Here is a 21,895-nt window from a genome sequence, read left to right as displayed (position 1 = left end):
GCCATGACTGATGGATACAGTGACCAGAATGTCGAGTAGATTAAAGGAACATTGCTTTAGGTTTCTCTTAGGATTTGGTGATCGTTGTCTGTGCCCCTTTAAAAAAGACTTAATCATCCTAACTGAATAGCAAGAGTGTTATTTGCCTAACTGAATGCTAACGAGCCCAATTTGTTGGCTCATTCAATGCAGGTGCATAGTGGTCCAAGAAACAGACTAGCCAGCTGATATAAATGCTGCTTTTGGTAGCAATGCTATTCTTTTTTTTTTAAGGTATTATTTTCTCTGAGTTACCATCACCATGGGTAAAGAGAAAATCCACATTAATATTGTAGTCATTGGGCATGTGGACTCTGGTAAATCTACGACTACTGGTCACTTGATCTACAAATGTGGAGGCATTGACAAGAGGACTATTGAAAAATTTGAAAAGGAAGCGGCTGAGGTAATCGTGCTTTTGTCAATGCAAGTTTTTACTTGTGAGGTGTAACTATATTTCTTCTATCTGTCCTTCCCCCTTATTAAAGACTAATCCTGAACTATTCTCTCAGTTATACTGGTTAGTAAGCTTGGTTTGTGAAGTTAATGTTGTTGCCTTTTGTTTTCTTTGAACAGTTGGCTTCCAAGTTTAATGTTTTTATGGTCTGCTTATTGTAAACAAATTGTGAAATCCTGAAAATACTTTGTGTTTGTCTTCATCTACTTGGGCAATGAGCCACAATGTTGTGTGGCAGTTTGATACTTGATTTGTGGGTTTTGGGCACTAGTTCTGTTTTATTGCGCCCCCCCCCCCCCCCCCCCCCCCCTGTTTAATCCAGGCAACGCCTTTGTAAATTTAAACTGGGAAGAAGTCTAAGAACACACTAACAGACTCAAAAACAATTTCTTCCCCACTGTCACCAGACTCCTAAAATACCCTCTTATGGACTGACCTCATTAACACTACGCCCTGTATGCTTTATCCGATGCCAGTGCTTATGTAGTTACATTGTATATGTTGTGTTGCCCTATGTGTGTTCTTTTATTCCTTTTCTTCCTATGTACTTAATGATCTGTTGAGCTGCTCGCAGAAAAATACTTTTCACTGTACCTCGGTACAGGTGACAATAAACCAATCCAATGTTCTTCCTAGATAATTCTCCGCATTCTCGTTCCCGCAGTGTTACTGATTTACTTGTTCTTCCCTATTTCCCAATGGGAGTCACAAATTTCTAAAAATATTGGTGAATCAAAGCAGCCGGAGTCTTCAAAGAATGAACTTGAAGCTCCTGGCGTGTAGTGCCTTTGTTTAGTTTGTGTTCCAACTTCAATGTGGTTTAGTTGTAAATGGCTGACGACACCCATATATGGTTAAATCCTTCAAATTATCAATAGTGTTTGTTGAACTAGTACAAAATGACATGATCCAGTACGGTTGTGCCAAACTAGTATTTTATTGAAGTGACTTATTTCAGTACTGTTGAGTACCAATCAGTTGAGTCTTTCTTAAGGATACTCCTCTGTTAAGGTCGTGAGCTGAATGCATTGCCATTCAGCAATACAAGTATTCTTGACCGACGATTTTTCATGTGTTGGGAAGAACTGAAGTGCTACATGTAACTGATGCAGAAATGGGAAGTGTTTTTTCTTTTCAGACTCTATACTTTTACCTTGCAGATGGGTAAAGGCTCATTCAAGTATGCCTGGGTGCTAGATAAACTTAAGGCAGAGAGAGAGCGTGGTATAACTATTGATATTTCCCTGTGGAAGTTTGAAACCAGCAAGTACTACATCACAATCATTGATGCACCTGGGCACAGGGACTTCATAAAGAACATGATCACTGGGACCTCCCAGGTATGCTTTAAAACCAGAAAAATCAAATGTTTGTATATGAGAATAGTTGAGCTTTTAAGGGTTTGGGGGCAAAATAAATCAAATTGTTCTGCATCGCAAGCCTAAGAGTTTGATCTAATGACAAAATTAACCTGTCAATTCAGTTGCCCTTTCATCCACTACCTTCTGCGAAACTATGCCAATTTACAAAGGCCTTGGCCTCTTAGAGATACTGGTTCCCCACCCTCCTTTACAGCCTTTCAACATGTTTGTATAGCCCTCATCTTGGGTTCAACATGATGCTCTCTGTAACCTCCCCACCCTTCAATTGCACTAGTTTATTACTTTTTAAGAATTTGATGACTACTGAATGCAAGTCCCTTTTCTGCCATAAGAGCAAAGGAGTGGAAGTAGCCATTCAGCCTGTCAAGTGGTTCTCTCTATTGAGATCGTGACTGATATGTGATAATCCTAAATTCTTTCCTGCCTTATCCCCATAACCCTGGATTTCCTTAGTATTTAAAACATTCTCTGCTTTCAACATCATAACCCAGCCTCTTCAGCTCTCTGCAGTCGGAAATTTTCCCTCCGGTTTAGGAGATTGGAGACTCTCCTACAAGATGAAATGACCCCTCTGCATCTATCTGTCAAGCCCACTGAGAATCCTATGTCTCTGGTTGCCTCTCCTTTTATGGCCTAACCTTCTTAACCTCCATGTAAGAAAATCCCTACATACCTGGGATCCAACCTTGTGAACCTTCTGTGTAAATCTTTCATTGGATTGATGGACCACACCTGGTGTATTAACTAGTGTGTATTGTACAGTTTAAGCAGGACTTTCTTATTTCTATGTTCCATGCCCTTGTCAAATAAAAAAAATAAATTGCCTGCTGAACTTGCATGCTTTTGTGACCACAAGGACCCCCAAATCCCTCTGTGCGGCAGTCTTTCTGCCACTCTTCTTTCAAGCAAAGTGCATACATTCACATTTTCCTCCATTATATTCTGCCTTCAACATGAGTTTGTAGATAGTGTAGTACTATAAGCAGATGTTCCGTGCTCCAGTCTACAAAGGACAAATTATACTCTTGCTACCACACTGGTAATATGGGTATGGCATTATCATGCATGTCATGTATGAATGTGAACCTTTCCAAGACCCTAGCACAAGTTCTATCCAATGGCCAAATGCCTGTTTATCATGAGTAATATTGTCTAACAGAATTAAATCTCTTTTCAGGCTGACTGTGCAGTGTTGGTTGTGGCTGCTGGTGTTGGTGAATTTGAGGCTGGCATTTCAAAGAATGGGCAGACCAGGGAACATGCACTCCTGGCTTTCACCCTGGGAGTCAAGCAGCTCATTGTTGGAGTCAACAAGATGGACTCCACGGAGCCCAACTTCAGCAGCAAGAGATATGAAGAAATTGTGAAAGAAGTGAGCACCTACATCAAGAAAATTGGCTACAATCCTGCTGGGGTGGGCTTTGTACCAATTTCAGGATGGCATGGAGACAACATGCTAGAACCCAGCAAAAAAGTAAGTGGACATTCACTTTTGGCTCTGTTGTGTATATATTTTATTTGGAAAAACAATCCAAGCCATACAATATTGCTAATACTTGCAACTCAAAACAGGCCATTCTGCCTAATAGGTTTGTGTTGAGTAGAATGATCCCTCCCTCCAAGTTATCTATTAGTAACTATGTTTGCTGAGCAATAGATTTGACAATGCAAATTTTAAAAATGAACATGGATTGGTAATCTCTAACTGTACAATCATGTAGCTCATTTTAATTGCAACATGCCTTTTGGTGTTACTTATCTACCATTGTTTTTAAATAGTTGTGAAATGGAATCTATTGGTTCTGCTGTCATGAATGTAAAAGAGACTGAGCAGATTATCATTATCATAGAATTTACAATGCAGAAGGAGGCCATTTGGCCCATTGAGTCTGCACTGGCTCTTGGAAAGAGCACCCTACCCAAGGTCAACACTAGCACCCTATCCCCATAACCCCGTAACCCCACCCAACACTAAGGGCAATTTTGGACACTAAGGGTAATTTATCATGGCCAATCCACCTAACCTGCACATCTTTGGATGGTTTAAATGTCTGAAGCTGTGATTTTAAGGTGTTGTAACAGTGAGGTAATTATTGGTGTTCTGCTAATAGATTTGACAGCATTTACTTGTTTAGCTGGCTAATGGGATATTGTTTGGTTTGGATGTCCTGGAGGTGTAGATAATTTGGTCCTGGCTAAACTGGTCATGGGATATTTTGAGGGAGGAAACTGAAGAATGCTTTGGGTACAGATATTGTGGGGTGGGGGTGAAATGATGTTGGCATCTTTCCTGGTGACTTGGCCATTACACTTGGGTAGGACTGGCTGGCATGAGTTGGGCTTGATGAAGACTGTCATGTGAGCATACCTTTAAGAAATGGATGTTTAAGCGATGTACCTTTAAGAAATAGAGCTGATCATATTACTGAAGTGATGTCAAGAGGGTGGGGGGAGCTGAGCTCACTTTTGCTTTTGGTTTCAGTTTGAAAAGGCAGATGGGAGTGTCTTGTGTTTTGCTGAGAGCTGCAGGAAGAAAACAGCTGGTCTGTTGTCTGCAAATCCAAAGACTATAAATATATTGAATGTAACCTCATGTCTGTTTTTGAAGGTTTGAAGTCTTTTGGATGTTTAAAGGAACAGTTTGAAGGATTATTTAGTGTTGTAGTTATCTTTGAAGTAATGGGTGTTTAAGATATTCAATGTTTTTTAACAGGTTAAATTGAGTTTTTAAGAATAAACATGTTTTGTTTTAAAAACCATTTGTCCATCATTGCTGTATCACCACCTGGAGAGTACACTATGTACTCCCCACACCACAATCTATTAAAAGTTGTGGATCGGTTGAACTCCATGAAACACTTTGGGGTTCTGTAAACAAAGAACCCATAACAAAGACACTTTGCAGCACAAATGATCTGGGGTTAGATTGTTACAGCATTCTGACAGTACAGACCCCCTCCGCTATTCCAGTAACCCTACCTAACCTTTTTGACAAAGGAGCAATTTATCATGGCCAATCCACCAAACTGGCACATGTTTTGGACAGTGGAGGAAACCTAGTACCCAGAGGAAACCCATGCAGACACAGATAATGTGCAAACTCCACAGTCTGTCATCCTGGAGCTAAGGCAGCAGTGCTAGCCATCTTGTTGCTAACACTGGGGAGTCTGGTATGTCCCAAATGTTGCTATTGTTCCTGGGGATTGCTCACTAGTATGTAGATGGTTGTTACCTTATTATGCTGATGGTCGCTGGTATCGATGCTGTCTGGGCTTTTGCAGAGTTAAATACACAGTAAACCTGTACCTGCTGGTTTCTGCCTGTGTTGGCTGAATTTCCCTTCAGCCTTTGCTGTTTGCCGTTTTAAATCCGGAGTTGGCCAATTTAGCTGGCTACACTCCCTCCTTGTGATCCTAGCGTGAAGGATTACATAACTGCATTGTCTTCATTCCCTGACCCGGTGAGCACTTCTTTCATGGCCTCGACACTGACCATAATTATGCAAAAATTTTTTAAACTGAAAATTCTAAGGGGTGCTATGTCAAACAGGGACATGCATTACAAAACAAAAAAATGGGAACCTCCAACTATCCTTAATACACGACACTCACTTAAACATTTCATCACTCGAACTTCCTCAACCATACAAACAAAATCCTAGTAGTTTATACACCTTTTTCCTGGCAGTCAAGCTCCGGATTGTACAATTGCTCATGAACATTTCTTTATTTACAACAAAAACGTAAACGAATGCTCTTTATTATAGATCGCGGGGATCTGATCCTATATACCGGGGTGCGAGCGCAGTAGCTTGCCTTCTCCATTTTCTCAGATGTATAGTCTGCACGATGCAGCAGAGTATTGCCAATACCAATAGGATTCTATCAAGTAGGACGGAGTACCAGGTTATAAACCTGGCATACCAAGATGGTGTGGTGTCGCTGGTGATTGGGCTCTGGATACTGTGGGGAAGTGAATCATTAATGGCTGGGGGGGGCTTGAGGTCATGGGGTTTGCATTTGTGCGCAACCACCTGTCCATTATAATGATGAACCACGCAGAGGATGTCCTCGTGGTTCTTCTTTCACTTCTCTTGTCTTCTCTTCTCTTGTCCTGGAGTTCTGTGGAATCCCGCATAGTGTCTGTTACTATCTTGGTTTAACATCTCGCATGATAGCCTGTCTGTCCTTTAGTGCCAATTACTCCCTTTATAATTGGTCACTGTGACTCCATTTTTTTTTTTCTCCAAACCGAATTTCAGGACAAGACACACTTACAAATAATGAACCAGTGCGAGCCATCTCACAGACTGCAATGTACCATCCCAATGTTTCAGGATGTCAATAGCATATGATTGGCAACAAAGGTTACCTGAAACACAACTTTTTGAACTAAAACTTTCCAAAATGAGGTGCGTATGGGCCGCGAAGGGTAAGAGTTGGATGGAGTCCCCGGGTAGGACAGCGACCAATGCAGTGTTTCCCCTACCCGAGCGTAGCTGACCAGAGGGGGGGGTTCCCAGGCGGGGCGGGTCCCAAGCCGTTTCTCCACTGCCTGAGCAACCGACAAGACCGGGCAAGAAATGTAGTCATTGTGGGGGGTTGCCGTATTGGTTCTACCTATGAACCAGAAGGGCAGTTACGAACGGGCGTCTGTCGACAGACTAGTTCCTCTGCACTGGCGTCTGGGACAGTAGCAAGTCTCTGGACCAGTCCTCGGAGGTTTCTGCTGAAAGGGCGTGGGGCTGTGGAGAGAAATTTTCCAGTCTGACATACAACATTTAACAAACACTACAAACAACATAAAACATGCTGCAGGTTCCATCAGAAAGGACACCGTTTCTCACAAGTGGTTCCTTTTAAAACATCATCTGGACACCTCGGTTATCGGTTGCGAACAGGGTCTCAAAGGGGTTCTCGTTTTGAGTCCGACTAAAAGTCGTCATCTTCTCTCTGATGCCAAACTCTAATGTATCAGTGCTGAAAGAGCTGCTTGGTATGATTTTGGATCGCTCGTCATTCTGGACGAGTCTGAACGAGTTGTCTGTGCCAATAGGTGGTGGCTAGTTGTGTGGGGATGGAATCGGGGTCGTCATGGTAGGTCGATGGTGGGGTTTGTGTAGGGAAGGGATCACTCTAATTGTGGTCAGATTCGCTGGGTGTGGGTCCTGTTGCATGGGGATAGTAGGGAGGTGTGCTGTGGCTATTGTCCGAGTCACAGTCGTTGTCTCTGCTGCTGCAGTCTGTGGGCTTTCAGGGGTGGAGTAGAGGTTGAGTCGGTGGCTGGGCTGGACGTGTTGGGGGATGGTAGGGTTACGTTGGCTGTGGGCGGGGCGTTGTCTGCTGCGTTGAGCATGACGTGGTGTGTGTGGTTAGATGTGTTCCATATGCCTTCATCTGGTTGATATGGAACCACATCTGGTTGATATGGAACCACGCAGTCTTTCCATTGGGGTACTTTATCTTGTAGACGGAAGGGCTTACTTTGTCCGCAATGGAGTACGGACCAGAGTACTTTGGTGACAGGAATGTGCTGGGGTTGTATACGGAGAGCATGACTTGCTGTCCTACACTGCACTCAGTCGCATGCACTGTCTTGTCGAAACAAGTCTTGCTCTGTTTCTTTCTTGTCCCCAATTTCACTGCGGCTGCTAGCTAAGCTGTTTTAACATTATCCACTAATTGTTTGACTGTGTTCTCGTGTGTGAGGGCTGTCACTTCGGGGCTGGTCAAGTCTAAACCTAATTAAAATTCTGTGCCTTTCATGGTGTCCGGTCATTAGGGTGTGTGGGGTGTAACCTGTGGATGTGGAAACTGTATTTCGCAAAAACATCAGTGCAAAAGGGAGGACTGAGTCCCAAGTGGTATTTTGCTGGACCATTTTTCTGAGGGTGGAGTTTAGGGTCTGATTCATGCGCTCCACAATGCCACTCGACTGTGGGTGGTATGCAATGTGGAATTTTTGGGAAATGCCAAATATCGTGAGGACGTTCTTCATGACATGTCAAGTAAAATGAGAACCTTGGTCGGATTCAATGCTGTGGGGGAGTCCCCATCTTGTAACGGTGTGGTGGGTCAAAATCTTGGCTGTGGTCTTTGCAGTGTTGGTTCTGGATGGGAATGCTTCCACCCATTTTGTAAACGTGTCTATCACCACGAGTACATATTTATAACCATTCCTGCAAGGGGGCAATAGTCATATAAAATCTGGAGGTTAGTCCAGGGGCCATTAACGGGTCGGGTGTGACTAAGCTCAGCCTTTTTGGCATATCTGTCCGGATTATTCTGGGCACAGATAAGACCATTCTTGATGTAGTGATTTACATCGTCCTTTAAATTCGGCCACCAACCAAGCTGCCCGAGGTGGGCTGTAGTGGGATCGATTCCCTGATGTCCATGACCATCATGGAACAAACACATCCATTGATTCCTGTCCTGTTCAACAACCACCAAGGGTGTCTTTTAACACCACACCGTCATGTGGTCAGAGCATTTTTAAACCTCATAGGGTGCTGGATAGTTTCCTTTTACAATCTCCGAGATTGCTGTCCTGCTTCTGGGCCTCCACTAGATCCTCTATCTTTGTCTGCGGCACCTGAACTGCATTCACTGGTGCGCTTTCGGGGGGTGTCCAAAAATATCCATGCCTGGAACCTGCTTTGGCCAGTGCGTCGGCTTTTACATTTCCAGGGGGGGGTGAGGAACGATGGTGACTTCGAACTTTGACTGTACCAAAAGTCCTGCTCTGTGCTCGCTCTAAGATGTGATGGAGCAATGGGGCTGAAGGGAGGGGTTTTCCATCTGTGGAAACAAATCCTCTTGCTTTCCACAGGGGCAGGAATTCCGTAAGGCTGTTGCAGACATACAGGCTGTCCGAATGTATGTCTGCTGGGCTGGGGAAGGAATCTGGGTCTTCCACTATGTATGCGATGGCCGTAAGTTCTGCTGCCTGTGTGCCTTGTGTCCTGGAAGTTTTATTGCTATTTTGTCTAGGGCGTGTCCCTGTGCGTCCTTGACATAAATACCGCAACCTGTTGTGTGCTTCCCATCCAAGATTGTGGAAGATCCATCGACGTATATCTTTATGGACTCTCGCGTGTCTGTGTGCTGGGGGCTCTGGATTGAACTACCTATCTTTCTGGGGGGTGTTTTCGCAATAAAGGGGCCTGTGTTGTGGTGTGGAGAGAATTTCACATGGGGGGGTTCCAGGGTACTGTAAATTGTCGGCTAAAGTGTGGGTCGTTGCCCGTTTCACAGTGATGTCCCATCCCTGCAAGAGAAGGGTCCATCTGGCTGCTCTTATTTGACTGACTGTACTGTCCTTGAGTCGTCCGTCCAGTAAATGTTGGGTGGGGGTGTGTTCTGTGAGGATTGTGATGGGGTTCAGTCCAGTAATGTACGAAAAAATACTGCAAGCAGGTGCCTCTCTCAGGCTGAAAATCCCTGCTCCACAGCATCTAAAATTCTGGAGGCGTAAGCTACGGGCCTTAACTGGTCGTGCCGTTCCTGGAGGAGCACGGCCGAAAGGGTGCGGTCTGTGGTTGCTACCTCTATGGCGTAAGGGGAAAGCGGGTCTGGAACTAGTGCGGGGGTGGCTATGAGCGCCTGTTTTAAAGAAGCCATTCCCAGGGGGCTCCTTTCTTTAGGAGGTTTGAGAGGGGTGCTGCCTTGGTGGCGAAACCGTCAATGTGGTTTCGGCAGTAGCCAACCAGCCCTAAAAACGACCGGAGGGCTGAAATGTTCTGCGGAAGGGGCAATTTAGCAATCGAGTCAATCCTTTTTGTGTTCTTATCTCGCATTTATCGTGCGTGATAATTGTTCCCAAATATAATCACCTTGTCTTCCAAAATCTGGGCCTTTTTGGGGTTAACTTTACAACCAATTGAGTATAAGAGTTCCAGGAGTTCTGACAGAAGCTCAATGTGCTCTTCCTTGGTGTCAGTCTGCGTAGTAGGTCGTCTACATACTGGACGAGACATTCTGGACGAGAGAATTTGGCTAAACCATTTGCCAGCTGTCGGTGGAAAATGGAGGGGGAGTTGTGGAAGGCATGTCCATGTGTACTGCTGTGCTTTAAAGGTGAAGGCAAATTTGTACTGGCACGCCTTTGCCAATGGAATGGACCAGAATCCATTATTGACATCCAAAACCGTAAAGAATCGGGAATTGAGTCCCTGCTTGAGCATGGTCTTGGGACTTGTGGCTACCGTGGGGGCTGCTACGGGGGTGACTTTGTTGAGTTCCCGGTAATCGATGGTCAGTCGCCATGATCCATCGTGTTTTCTCACTGGCCAAATCGGGGCATTATTAGTGGAGGCTACTGATCTAAGTACGCCCTGCTCTAATAAGCTTTCGATTACTTTTGCGATTTCTCCCTCTGCCTCTTGGGGAAATCCATACTGTTTTTGGGGTCTAGGGTCAGGTCTGGTGATTTGTATGGGACCAGTCATCCGTCCACAGTCTTGTTTGTGGGTCGCAAATGCTGTCCTGTTCTTTTGCAGAACTGCCCTAACCTGCTTTTCCGTGCTAAGTGTGGTTGGGTTGAACCAAAATTTGCCTACTGCGCTAATTTTGTTCGCGTATTCACCTATGTTGAGCGTTGCGGGAGCTCTTGTGGATTTTGCCGTTTTCCAGACACACTGGTTGACTGGATCAAATGAAAGATTGTGAGAATTCATGAAGTCGATTCCCAGAATGTGTTCTGCTGTGTGGGGCAGATCGACTAAAACTACGGGGTGCTTGGTGGTGATGGTGCCGATTTGAATGGGTACAGGGGCTGTGTCCCTGCTGTGAGTGGCCTGTAAAGCTGCTGAGGGTGATAGTGGCTGTGGTGGGCCATGTGTCCTTTTGAAACGGTGGAGGAATTTATTGTGGTGCAGGACCCTCTGGTGTCCCAGAGAAATTCTATGGGCTGTCCCTGAATTTTCACTGCAACTACCGGTTGTCCGGACCTATCCCAACTGGGGGAGCCTGTACACTGTCAGTCTGTTCCGGTCAGGTCCGTCTGATCTGAACAGGCGTTAACACTGAATCGGCTCTGTCTTCTTGCAGTGCCCATCTGCTGGGCTCTCTGTGGCTTTTGTGGGGCATTGCACTCTCTTGCAAAGTGTCCCAACTGTCCAGTTGTAACACTCCTGTGACTTGGGTGGGGGGCTGTTCTTTCCTTCATTTACCCATGCGGGGTTCTGGTGTGTTGCAACTGCCTGTATATCTACGTCTGCCTGCTTTTCTTCAGGATTTTTAACTGTGGGTTTGCTTTGAACAGACTGCTCCCAGGTGTGGGACAATCTTTTTACTAATTTTTCATTATGAGCCTCCTCTGAGGGATCATAATTCGCACACACTTTCTGTCCTGTTTCTGTGGCATGGGAGAAGTGTGCAGGTCCATTTGGCCATGTTGTCTGGGGACAAATGGGCACGGTCTAAGTCTCCAAAGACTGTTGCAAAGTGGATCCACAGGCGTCGAGCGAACGCTGTGGGGTGCTCAGTTTTCTTTTGCCTGCATTTGTTGAGGCCATCTATGGGGTCACCCCGGTTATACCTGATAGCATCCAGGATAGCGGTATGCATTTCTGCAAGGGTGCTACATTCTGTGCGTCGGGAAGGGCTGCTACAACTGAAGGGTCTAAACTTAAACTGTGAGCTTCACATGCTCTCGCTCATCCAGGCCATACATGCTTTACTCTGGCAAAGAAATGGTGGGGGTCTGAGGTGGGGAGGAACGGTGTGATTTTCTCATGCGTCCCGTAATTGGGTCACTGTTAAGGGGATGGTGTATAGAAATTCACGTCATCCGATATGGCTGTGCGGTGGGTGGTTACTGGGTTCATTGGAGCCTGAACTATCTGCTCTGTGGGGGGTTGGGGGGGTTCCCTGCGCACATGTTCCCTGAACATAACTCTACGCTGTTTCATTTAATTCTTCCCAATCTGGGCCGTCTTCCTTTATCTAATTTTGCTCAAGGTTTCCTGGAATCCTTTTTGGACTGAAAGCACCGATTTGCAGCTCTGTAATCTGCTTCTGGCACTTTGCGTGGTCCAGTGAGCTTTGTCTTTGCTCCCTGGTGGCAGGATGAGTGCTCCTAATGCTGCCCTCGGGTCACTACACTGCCTCTGCAATGTTTCTACCTGCTTCTCGGTTTCTTCACTTACCAGGACTGCACGTTGTGTGTCCGGATAGGTCTTTTTATACTGGGACTGGAAGCTGCTTAAGTGCGCCAGACAAGACTGGTGTGCCCTTTTGGCATCATCCACCTCTCCGTCTTTTGCTGCCAACTTCCTCCTTAACACTACATTCTCTCTTTCTACCTTGCTTACATCGACCTAACTCATTCGATGTATGCCTTCTACCTCTTTTCCGGAGCGTCCTAATGACCTCCTCCTGTGCCTTGCAACTGTGCCAAGCAGGACACAATTGCCATTGGCTTGCGAGCTTTTCCTAAGCTGCTCTTGTGGATCTTGCTCAGGGTCTCCCAGCAAGTATATCCTATACTCGCAGGGCCTGATTCCTCGTTGTCACAGAATTCATTCCAAAGGGGCCATCCTTTCCCTTTGAGATATTTCCTGATCTCTTCCTCCCAAATGGGACATTGTCCCACTCTACTGCTGCTGGTAGCTGGGTTCATGAGGCGTTGCATTGCCATCTTTCCTATCCGAATGTGCTCTTCAATTTTGGGACAGGGGTATTAAGGCGGTGCTGTAAATACGGGTATGGCTTTCGCTACTTTCCGAAATAACAACTCCAGACAGTTTGTCGCAACAAAAATCGATCAGTTTTACCTTATCGCCCTGTTAGTTACGCATGCGCATACACTTCTGAATTATGAGGATTGATCAGAACTGCTTGAACGCTTGTGGTTTCCTGTTCCCAATTGGATCTCTAATTCAAATTCTGGGTTCTGCCGGAGTGGTTATGCCACTTCTAGTTCGGGTCCCGGCGGAGTCGCCAAATGTTGCTATCTTTCCGGTTGGTTCAATGACTCTGTTTTATTACCTTTGCTCTAGAGTCACTATGATACTGCCATGAGGTTCAAATCCAAGTAATGATCAATAACTCAATACACCGATTCAAATCAAAGCACATTTATTATACACTGTAATCTCTACTCATGCACAAATTCTACGTCTCAGCTACTTCTATAACTAACAGGCGTATACTTAACTTTGGACTGGCCCACCAGGTCAGGGGAACAAATGGCCTTTTGTTCGGGTTCGGAATCTGCAGGATTCGAAGTTGGTATGGTTTGGTAGCTAGGAGCGCCTATCTCGTAGCGAGTGTTGAATTAAGACTTCTTTCTTTCGGTGGTCACTGCACTGGTCATGGTTGGTTCGTTTTGCTGGGTGACCTGGGCAGGACTAAGGGAATGAGTTGAACTTTGGGGGGGCTTAACTTTATAGTCCCCAGGGGCTTCCCGCCTTTTGGGGCGGACCCTGTACCTGGTTCTAGGTGATTGGACTTTGTACTAATCGCTTGGTTCGATTTCTCCAATACTGGAGCGGTTCCCTGATCGATGGGCGGTCTTGAGGTGTTAGTTAACCTCTTGTATTGGCTCCTGCTGGTACCGGGGAGTCTGGCTTAGTTTTGTGTCCCAAATGTTGCTATTGTTCCTGGGGATTGATCATTAGTATGTAGATGGCTGCTACATTATTATGCTGATGGTCGCTGGTATCGATGCAAAAGCCCAGCCAGCAGAGTTTTATATACACAGTAAACCTGTACCTGCTGGTTTCTGCCTGTGTTGGCTGAATTTCCCTTCAGCCTTTGCCGTTCACCATTTTATATCGGGAGTTGGCCAATTTAGGTGGTGGCTACAATCTGCCATGATGGGATTTGAACCTGAGACCCCAGAGCATTACCCTGTGTCCCTCACTTACTAGTCCAGTGACAATACCACTGCCACCACCTCCCCAGTTAGCTAGCTGTATCCCCATCACCCTCTTGTCAAAATAACCCTTTCAAGAATGACTAAATCAAAGATATTTGGCTCCACGTTAGCTTTAACAACTTCTTGGTAGGGTTCGGGTTGCATTCTCACCAAGAATATCATTTTGCTGTAGCAGAACTTGGTTTTAATTGGGTCTGCCATAAGTATGGGTCTGTCATGAGTACAAGGTGCTGTATCTAATAACTAACTACTGTTATTACAGATGCCTTGGTTCAAAGGCTGGAAAATGGATCGCAAGGAAGGTAATGCAACTGGTATCACGTTATTGGAAGCTCTAGATGCTATCCTTCCTCCGTCACGTCCCACAAACAAGCCCCTTCGTCTCCCCCTGCAAGATGTCTACAAGATTGGAGGTGAGTTCAAATTCATTTATCTTTAACATCCAGTCAATGTATTTCAAAAGTTGGAATTTTAACTTTCTACCACAATCTATTCAGGGATTGGTACTGTGCCAGTGGGCAGAGTAGAGACCGGAATCCTGAAGGCTGGCATGGTGGTGACCTTTGCTCCTGTTAACCTGTCTACTGAAGTGAAATCTGTAGAGATGCACCATGAGGCTCTAGTAGAAGCAGTGCCTGGGGACAACGTTGGGTTCAATGTTAAGAATGTGTCAATAAAAGATATTCGACGTGGAAATGTGACTGGTGACAGTAAGAATGACCCTCCTTTGGAATCTGGAAGTTTCACAGCCCAGGTGAGCAAACTGGGCATGATTTGGCCTGGTCTACCTTGGTAATTAATGGCCACTTGTGTCTCTGAACATAATAAATAGGAGCTGGAGTAGATCATATGGCTGCTCAGGCATTTAATATACCTATCGGTTGATCATTGCACAAGACCAGGGAACAAATTTCTGAGTTGATGTTGGAAGTGGGGCAAAGCATAGCTATTACTTATTCAAATGGTTAAGATGATCCTGCAGTTGGGAGTCTTTGGCTTTAAATGAGCTAGATTAATATTTATCCCTTCCAATTTTTGGCTTGTAACTTGTACATGCACTGCATGACATAAAATATAAATCCAGCTTTAGCAAGTATGGGAAATGGCACGATTGAATCTTGCATGATCACTTTTTAAATAAACACTTGCAACTGATGGAAATACTGGTGGCATTCTGTGCTCTAATTATTGGCTGTTGGTTTTCAGGTGATCATTCTGAATCACCCTGGACAGATCAATGCTGGCTACTCTCCTGTGCTGGATTGCCACACTGCGCACATTGCCTGCAAATTCTCTGAACTGGTGCAGAAGATTGACCGTCGATCCGGTAAAAAACTGGAGGACAACCCAAAGAGTTTGAAATCTGGAGATGCTGGCATTATTGTGATGATTCCAGGGAAGCCGATGTGTGTGGAAACCTTCTCTGCTTATCCTCCCCTTGGTGAGTGACTTTAAAATTCCAAATCCCTCTGTGATGATCAGTTCCTCCAAATGGCTTCAAAGCCCTTTTCTGACCACCTTAAAAGTGAACTTGGATCTTCCAGCCAGAGAGTCATACAAGTCTCAGCCAGGCCACCACCCCAGTGGCATATGTGACCTCCCATCTGTTACCCCTGGAAGAACCCACTCCTGAGTGTACCCTGTGCAACTGGAACTGAATCAACTCCTTTTTGCACAGGAGGGAGGAATGAGTTTACTCGCTGCATCGCCTCTCTCTGGGGTCCCTATCCTATCTTCCTTCCACTTGTGCTTTATCCTTACCACCAGTGCCTTGCCCTGGCCTCGCAACCACCCACATGTCCCCAATCCTGACATAACCCCAAGTCGCCAGGGAGCAGCAGTTGCTTCAATAACATGTACTCCATAGTTGGGGGGAATGGCTGCAACTCCTTTCGTGTGAAAGATCACTTTTTTCTCCTTGGTAACTCAAACCCTCTGCAGCTCATCCAGTCCCGCAAGCCTCTCCCTCTGTGAACATATCCCTTTTTTTCAGGATCAACAAGATCAATGCCTGTGATAACATTGCTGGTAACTCTCCCTTCTCCACTGCCTCATTTGAACATCCCCTCCACTGCCTCACTTGAACATCCCCAAGTGGGGGGGGGGGGCTAACTCAATCTCCACCGGAAAGCTGTCCATCCCTGGGGCCTTCTTCCTCCCCCACCCCAACCCCCCCTGCATCCTGCTCTTCCAGTGCCTGCCTCTTCTCTTTCCCCCACGCCCCACGCCCCAACTCTGAACTCCAACCTGTCGTGAAACTGCCCCATATCCCCCACCTCTCCAGCCTGCTCAACTTTGTACAACCTCTCATAGAATGCCTTGCTCACCTCCATTATCTTTTCCTGCTATCTCCCCTTCCTGTACTAGTGGGTCAACGTACTACACTCCGTCGCATATGCGTACAGCACCCCCTTGCCCTCTGCAGCTGCCCACCACCTTGCCTGTCATCAACCAAACTAACCCTGCAACATCTTCCATTCTGCCAACAACTCCTTTGTGGGGGCTGCCAAGTATCTTCTATCTACCTCCACTACCTGGTCTAATAGCTGCTGCCAACACCTTGCCATTCTGATTAAGCTTCACATAGCTCTTAAACCACACTCTCCTTCTCTCAAACATTTTCCAGAAGTTCTGAATCCAACTTTCACCCCGGTCTTTTCACCTGTCCTGAACTTAGCCTTGCCTCCAACTAGTATCGCACAAGACCACTATTCTGCCCCTACCATCCCCATTAGCACTGACTGGCCACAAAAGTCACTCCTAGAGTAGACCTACATGGCTGGCACAATGGTTAGCCCTACTGACTCACTGCTCCAGGGAAAGGCTTCAATTCTGGCCTTTTGGTGACTGTGTAGGTGGAGTTTCCCGGTCTGGGTTTCCCCCGGGTGCCTGGTTTCCTCCCACACCAAAGATATGCAGGTTAGGTGGATTGGCCATGCTAAATTGCCCCTTACGGGGTAGGGTGGAGGTGTGGGCTTGGGAAGGGTGCTCTTTCTGGATGCTAGTGTGGACTCAATGGGCTGTCTGTGCTGTAGGAATCCCCCTGGGTTCCTGAACCTCTACTGATTCTCCATCCTTTCCATAAACCCTCAGCTCTGCCATCGTCTCATCGACTTGGGGCTTGACCTGTCTGACTTTGGCTCTATAACACCATTAAAATCCCCTCCCATAATCAGTGGAAAATCTGGAATTGCCACCAGTAACCTCTTTACAAGCCCAGCATCTTCCCAATTAAATGTGTACTAATTGACTAACACTAATTGGTGTTCTCTCCCACAACCTACTCTCTATCCCAAACCCTGCTGCTCTGATCTCTCACTCCCATGCCCTTCCCCATGCAAACTTTACCTTAGCCTGTGCAACAGGTCCCTAATCACTGTAAAAAATCAACACCGTAAGAGCCCCACAGAACACACTCCTTACAGAAAAGAAACACCAAAAAGGGGGTGAGCAATCACTCCCTCTCTTCCCTGCCTTCCTTACAAACTTACAACTTAGACTCTCACCCCATCAGCAGTCCAGAACAGCAGAAAACCCAACTTTCATGGAATTATCCCACACTACCTCTGCTTTCCCACAGCTTACGACTAAAGTCATTCACGTCCTCTGGCGTCCCACATAATATTCCCAGCTTTCATGAGTTACCCAGATTCTGGCCAAGTACAACACTGGCACTGCTTTGACCGGGTACAATACTGCCACTTGTTGAACTGTGCACTCCTCCTTTTTAGCCTGCTTCCATGTCCTGGTAGATCTGGATTCAATTGCCCTCCCATCCACAGACTCATTGCACTGGCCCACCTCAGGATCTTGTCCAAAAGCATGTGCATCCACACGATCACTGCCTGCAGTGGCGCCTCTGCCTCGGACCTATGGGCCCAGTCCACATCTGGGGCCCTGTCCGCCAACATCCTCTAAACATTTGTGGTGCTTGTTCCCTCTACTCTCTTTGGCAAACCTGCAATGGTCTGTACCTGTTCTCCTGCTCCTCCACCTTCAACTGCATAGATCTCCATCACCAAAGACACATCTGGGCTCTCCAGTTGTACCTTTTCCACCTCTCAGACTGTTGCCCCCTGCACTTCAAGCCACTTTTCCACCTGATCCAGAGACCCTGTGAAGTGCCACTTCCCCCATTAATTGTCCTTGTCTAGTCATTTGGCATCTCCTGCCTGAAATTCTTTTTGAAGCACATCAGTTGCTCCATCTGAGGGTTTCCCACTGTTGCGCTTTTGTGGCTCTAAATATGGCGATTAATAAGGTTGCCTTTCTTAATCTTAATTATGAATATGCTTTCAGAGTTACCAGGTATATCTCTATACTGCCACAAGGTTCAACCGAATACCGATCAAAGAACCAATACACCAGTTAGTTCAAAGTCAATACTACTTTATTTACACACCGTATGATTTGCTCATGCACAATAACACTACAGGCTAAACTATATCTATCACTAACACCTATACTTAACTTCGGGTGCCCACTTAGGTCAGGAACAATGGCCATTGTTCGGATCTGAGGCTGTTGGGTTCGAAGAGGTAACAGGAGTACAGCTAAGGTTGTCCGTCTGGTAGCGAGTGTTGAACTTGAACTTGCTTCTGGTGGTGCAGGTCTCTCTGGTTGAGAGCCAATTCCAAGAGGAACACATGGCGAAGGTTCCTTATACGGGTGGGGGGGGGGGGGGCTTTGCGTGCTTTTAGGCGGGCCTTAAACTTGGTCCCAATTTATTGGGCAGCTTCTCTTTCACTGCCATCGATCTGAGCCAATAAAGGGGTGGGTGCCTTGATGGCTGGGCATGGCTGTTGACCTTGCTTTGTTGGTATCTTCTTGCTGGGGTAGAGGCGCCAGAATGTCTGGTACAGTACCGGCTCCCTGAGCACTAGTTCTTTGTTTCTCGGAGATGGGCCATCAATGTGCAAATCGGCCGAGAGTTTCGGTTCTGTCTTCTGAATACACATTCGGGCTCAGTGACTGCTTGTTTACTTTGTATTGTCTGTTTTTCCCTGTATGCTCTGCGAGTGTCTATTTTATATGCTGAAAGTGGCCATCCCAGATGGCTACACCACCAACCCTGCCCCCTCTGCCATTTTCACAAATGGTGCTGTGCCAAGTCTCCTCCAAGTCATTAGCCAGGATCTGCACTATTGTCTGCAAGCCAGTGAACATGCCCCTTCTCTGCCAAATCTACCCATCTACCCATAACACTGGAAAGAGCATAAACCAATACCTTTGAGCCAGAGCTGCCCTGTGTGTGACCACTTGCTCCATGGCTGCTACCAGAAGTCCACATTTATAAAAAAAAAAAAAAAAAAAAATTGCTTCCTTTTCCATCCCCATGAGCACAACTTAGCTGGCAAGAATGGTTCCTTATTTATAGACTGGTTACAGCACCGATCATGTCAGTGTTGCTCCTCCTGAAGGGGCTGTTCACCTGCTATCACGCCCTGCTTTCTCTCCATAGCCCTGCAAATTATTCATTTTCGGATAATTCAATTCCTGTTTGGGGGAGAAACCTCCCATGTTGCCTTGTGTCCCTGACCACTCACCATTGCTGCTTAAGCACCTTGCTATCATGGCCTTCCATTTCACTTGTACAAAGGGAAGGGGTGTTCATTTTGGAACTTTGTTGCAGGTCGTTTTGCTGTGCGGGACATGAGACAGACGGTGGCTGTTGGAGTAATCAAGGCCGTGAATAAGAAAACAGCTGGACCCAGTAAAGTGACCAAATCTGCTTCAAAGGCTATGAAAAAATGAAACCAATATAATGTATCAAAACTAGTTGTGCAATAAAGTCTCCAACTCTGTAGTAGTTAAATTAGCTTGAATTTGTTATTTGAATCTTTGTCTCTCTCTCTCTCTCTCTCTCTCTCTCTCAACCTGGGGTGTTGGATATCTCTTAACTAGAAAACATCAATTTCTTGATTATCCCTTAACAAAGATTGGCTTGGTTTGCTGTAGTGCTTCTAATTTGTACTGGCCTGAGAATTTAATGTGTTACCTTGAATTTAAATCAAGGTTCATTACAGTAAAGATTTGCCTTTTACAGTACAAGTATACCTGCTGTGGACTGTTTTCTTGCATTTGGCACCTTAGAGTAAATGTTCCTGTTCCAGGTTTAATTGGTTAATATAGCCCTCTACTATCTTACCAATGTACTTTTACTATCTGAGCAAATTTCAAATAATTTACTGTGCCACTTATTGAGGTGACTATTTTTCTCCTTGGAATTCATTGGGGTGGAAAATAACTTTGACCTGACCATGTTCAAATCTTAGTTCCAATGAGTCCTGGCATCCCATGTGGGAGCAGTGACAGCACAAATGGCTGGTGGGATGAAAGAACTGGCTTGCTCATGTGTAGTTTTGTACATTGGTAGATAACTTGGGTAAATTGTCCAATCCTCCCTCCTAGAATACTGATGTAAAATGCAAAGGTTTTAGGAGCCAGATGCTTACGTGGAATATGAAACACCTTTTTTAAAAAACTTTAAAAAAAAAAAAAAAAAAGTTGATTACTCTACAAATTTCAAGCCTTTAATTCCTATCCTCTTTGTTAAGATCAACAAAAATAATTTTAAGTTGATTCCAGTTGAAGCAAGCTGCTGCAGAATAGGTTGCACTAGAATATGGCGGAGGACTAGTACATATTAGAACTCTAACATGTCAAGTGGGAGTAGTGCAGTGTAGGCTATTTAACCCTGCTTTGCCACTCCTATCACGTAATCATTTCATTTGCTCAACTGACACTTTGGGACAGTGAGAACTGAGCATTTAAAGTTCCAAAGACTCATGAGCCTCAGATCCTTCTCCGATAGATTCTCCCACACATTCATGCTGTTGGGATCTGGGTCTTGTTTCAATCAAGTTGACTCGAGTTAACTACCCAACCACCTTTCTTCAGACAACCTATTCATTCTAGCTGTTTAGCAGTTCAGGGAAGGTTTACCAGTCTAATGTATTTTCATCTTTCCTTAACGACTGCATTACTGGACACTAACAGTCTCCAGTGCCCTGTACAAGCAAAACCTCTCCTTGTAATCCATTCCCCTTGAAATAATGACTTGCTGTACCTGCATACTAGCCTTCATGATTCGTGCACTAAGACACCCAGATCCCTTGATTCAATGTCACAACCATGCCATTGGTCACTTCATCCAAGTCACATCCTGCCACCCAGAAATGCCAATGTTTCCTGCTAGCTAGCCAAGCTTCTATGCATGCCAATGTTACCCCTTACACAAGCGTACATTTTCTGCAGTAACCTTTGGTACATCAAATGCTGCCTTGAAATCAGTGCATCCACTGCCCATGTGACTGCTTCAAGGAACTCCAATCAGGAGCGGAAGTAGGCATTCAGTCCTTTGAACCTGCTCCACCAATCATGGCGTATCTTTTCCTGGTCTCCAGTCTCCTCCCTACCTGTTACCCGTTTCTCTTTAACCTCACCCCAGCCACTGACATTCTGGGCATGAGATTCCTCCATTTTGTAGATGCCAGCAGTGCTGGTGTGAACTCTGGTGAACAACCCATGAAGAAAAAGCTGAAAACCGGAACAGAGCAGCATAAAGATGATTACTTGAGGTGTGGGTTATTAATTGTGCTGATGCAAATTAAGATTCAAAGTTTATGCGCAGGGCAGTGCTGAATGAGAAGTTTAAAACCCTCAACTTCAAAGACCTTTGAAGACTATGCTTGGTGAATTCAAAGACAAACCTCTTTTATTTTATTCAACGGATGCAGTGAGATCTTAAATCATCAGCTAAAGTCATTGTTTTCATTAGAAAGACGGAGATTAAGGAGTGACCTGATAGAGGTCTACAAGATTAAGGGGCATGGACAGAGTGGATGGGCAGGCACTCTAAGAGTGGAGGGGTCAGTCACCAGGGGGCATCGGTTTAAGGTCCATGGGGCAAAGTTTAGAGGAGATGTGCAAGGCAGGTTTTTTAGGCAGAGGGTGGTGAGTGCATGGAACGTGTTGCCAGTGGAGGTTGTGGAAGCAGATACATTAATGGCGTTCAAAAGGCATCTCGACAAACACATGGATAGGATGGGTATAGAGGATAGGGCACAAGGAAGTGCTGAGGGTTTTGGCAAAGGTTGGTATCATGACCAGTACAGGCTTGGAGGGCTGAAGG

At 45.6% G+C, this 21,895-nt stretch overlaps 1 protein-coding gene across 1 annotated transcript; it reads left to right on the top strand.

The window, feature by feature from the left end:
• Positions 1-268: 268 nt before the first annotated feature.
• On the top strand, positions 269-19,579 carry LOC140388502 (elongation factor 1-alpha, oocyte form-like). The gene is made up of 7 exons (XM_072472797.1): positions 269-445; positions 1,657-1,836; positions 3,056-3,352; positions 14,024-14,174; positions 14,259-14,515; positions 14,968-15,202; positions 19,394-19,579. Exons 1-7 carry the CDS (start codon positions 302-304, stop codon positions 19,513-19,515), a joined length of 1,386 nt encoding a protein of 461 aa, XP_072328898.1. The 5' UTR covers positions 269-301; the 3' UTR covers positions 19,516-19,579.
• The last annotated feature ends 2,316 nt before the right edge of the window (positions 19,580-21,895 follow it).

Source organism: Scyliorhinus torazame, chromosome 13 (genome assembly GCF_047496885.1).
Source record: "Scyliorhinus torazame isolate Kashiwa2021f chromosome 13, sScyTor2.1, whole genome shotgun sequence".
NCBI classification, from domain to species: Eukaryota; Metazoa; Chordata; class Chondrichthyes; order Carcharhiniformes; family Scyliorhinidae; genus Scyliorhinus; species Scyliorhinus torazame.
The sequence above is the reverse complement of the archived record's forward strand: the minus strand, read 5'-3'. Positions and strand labels throughout refer to the sequence as shown.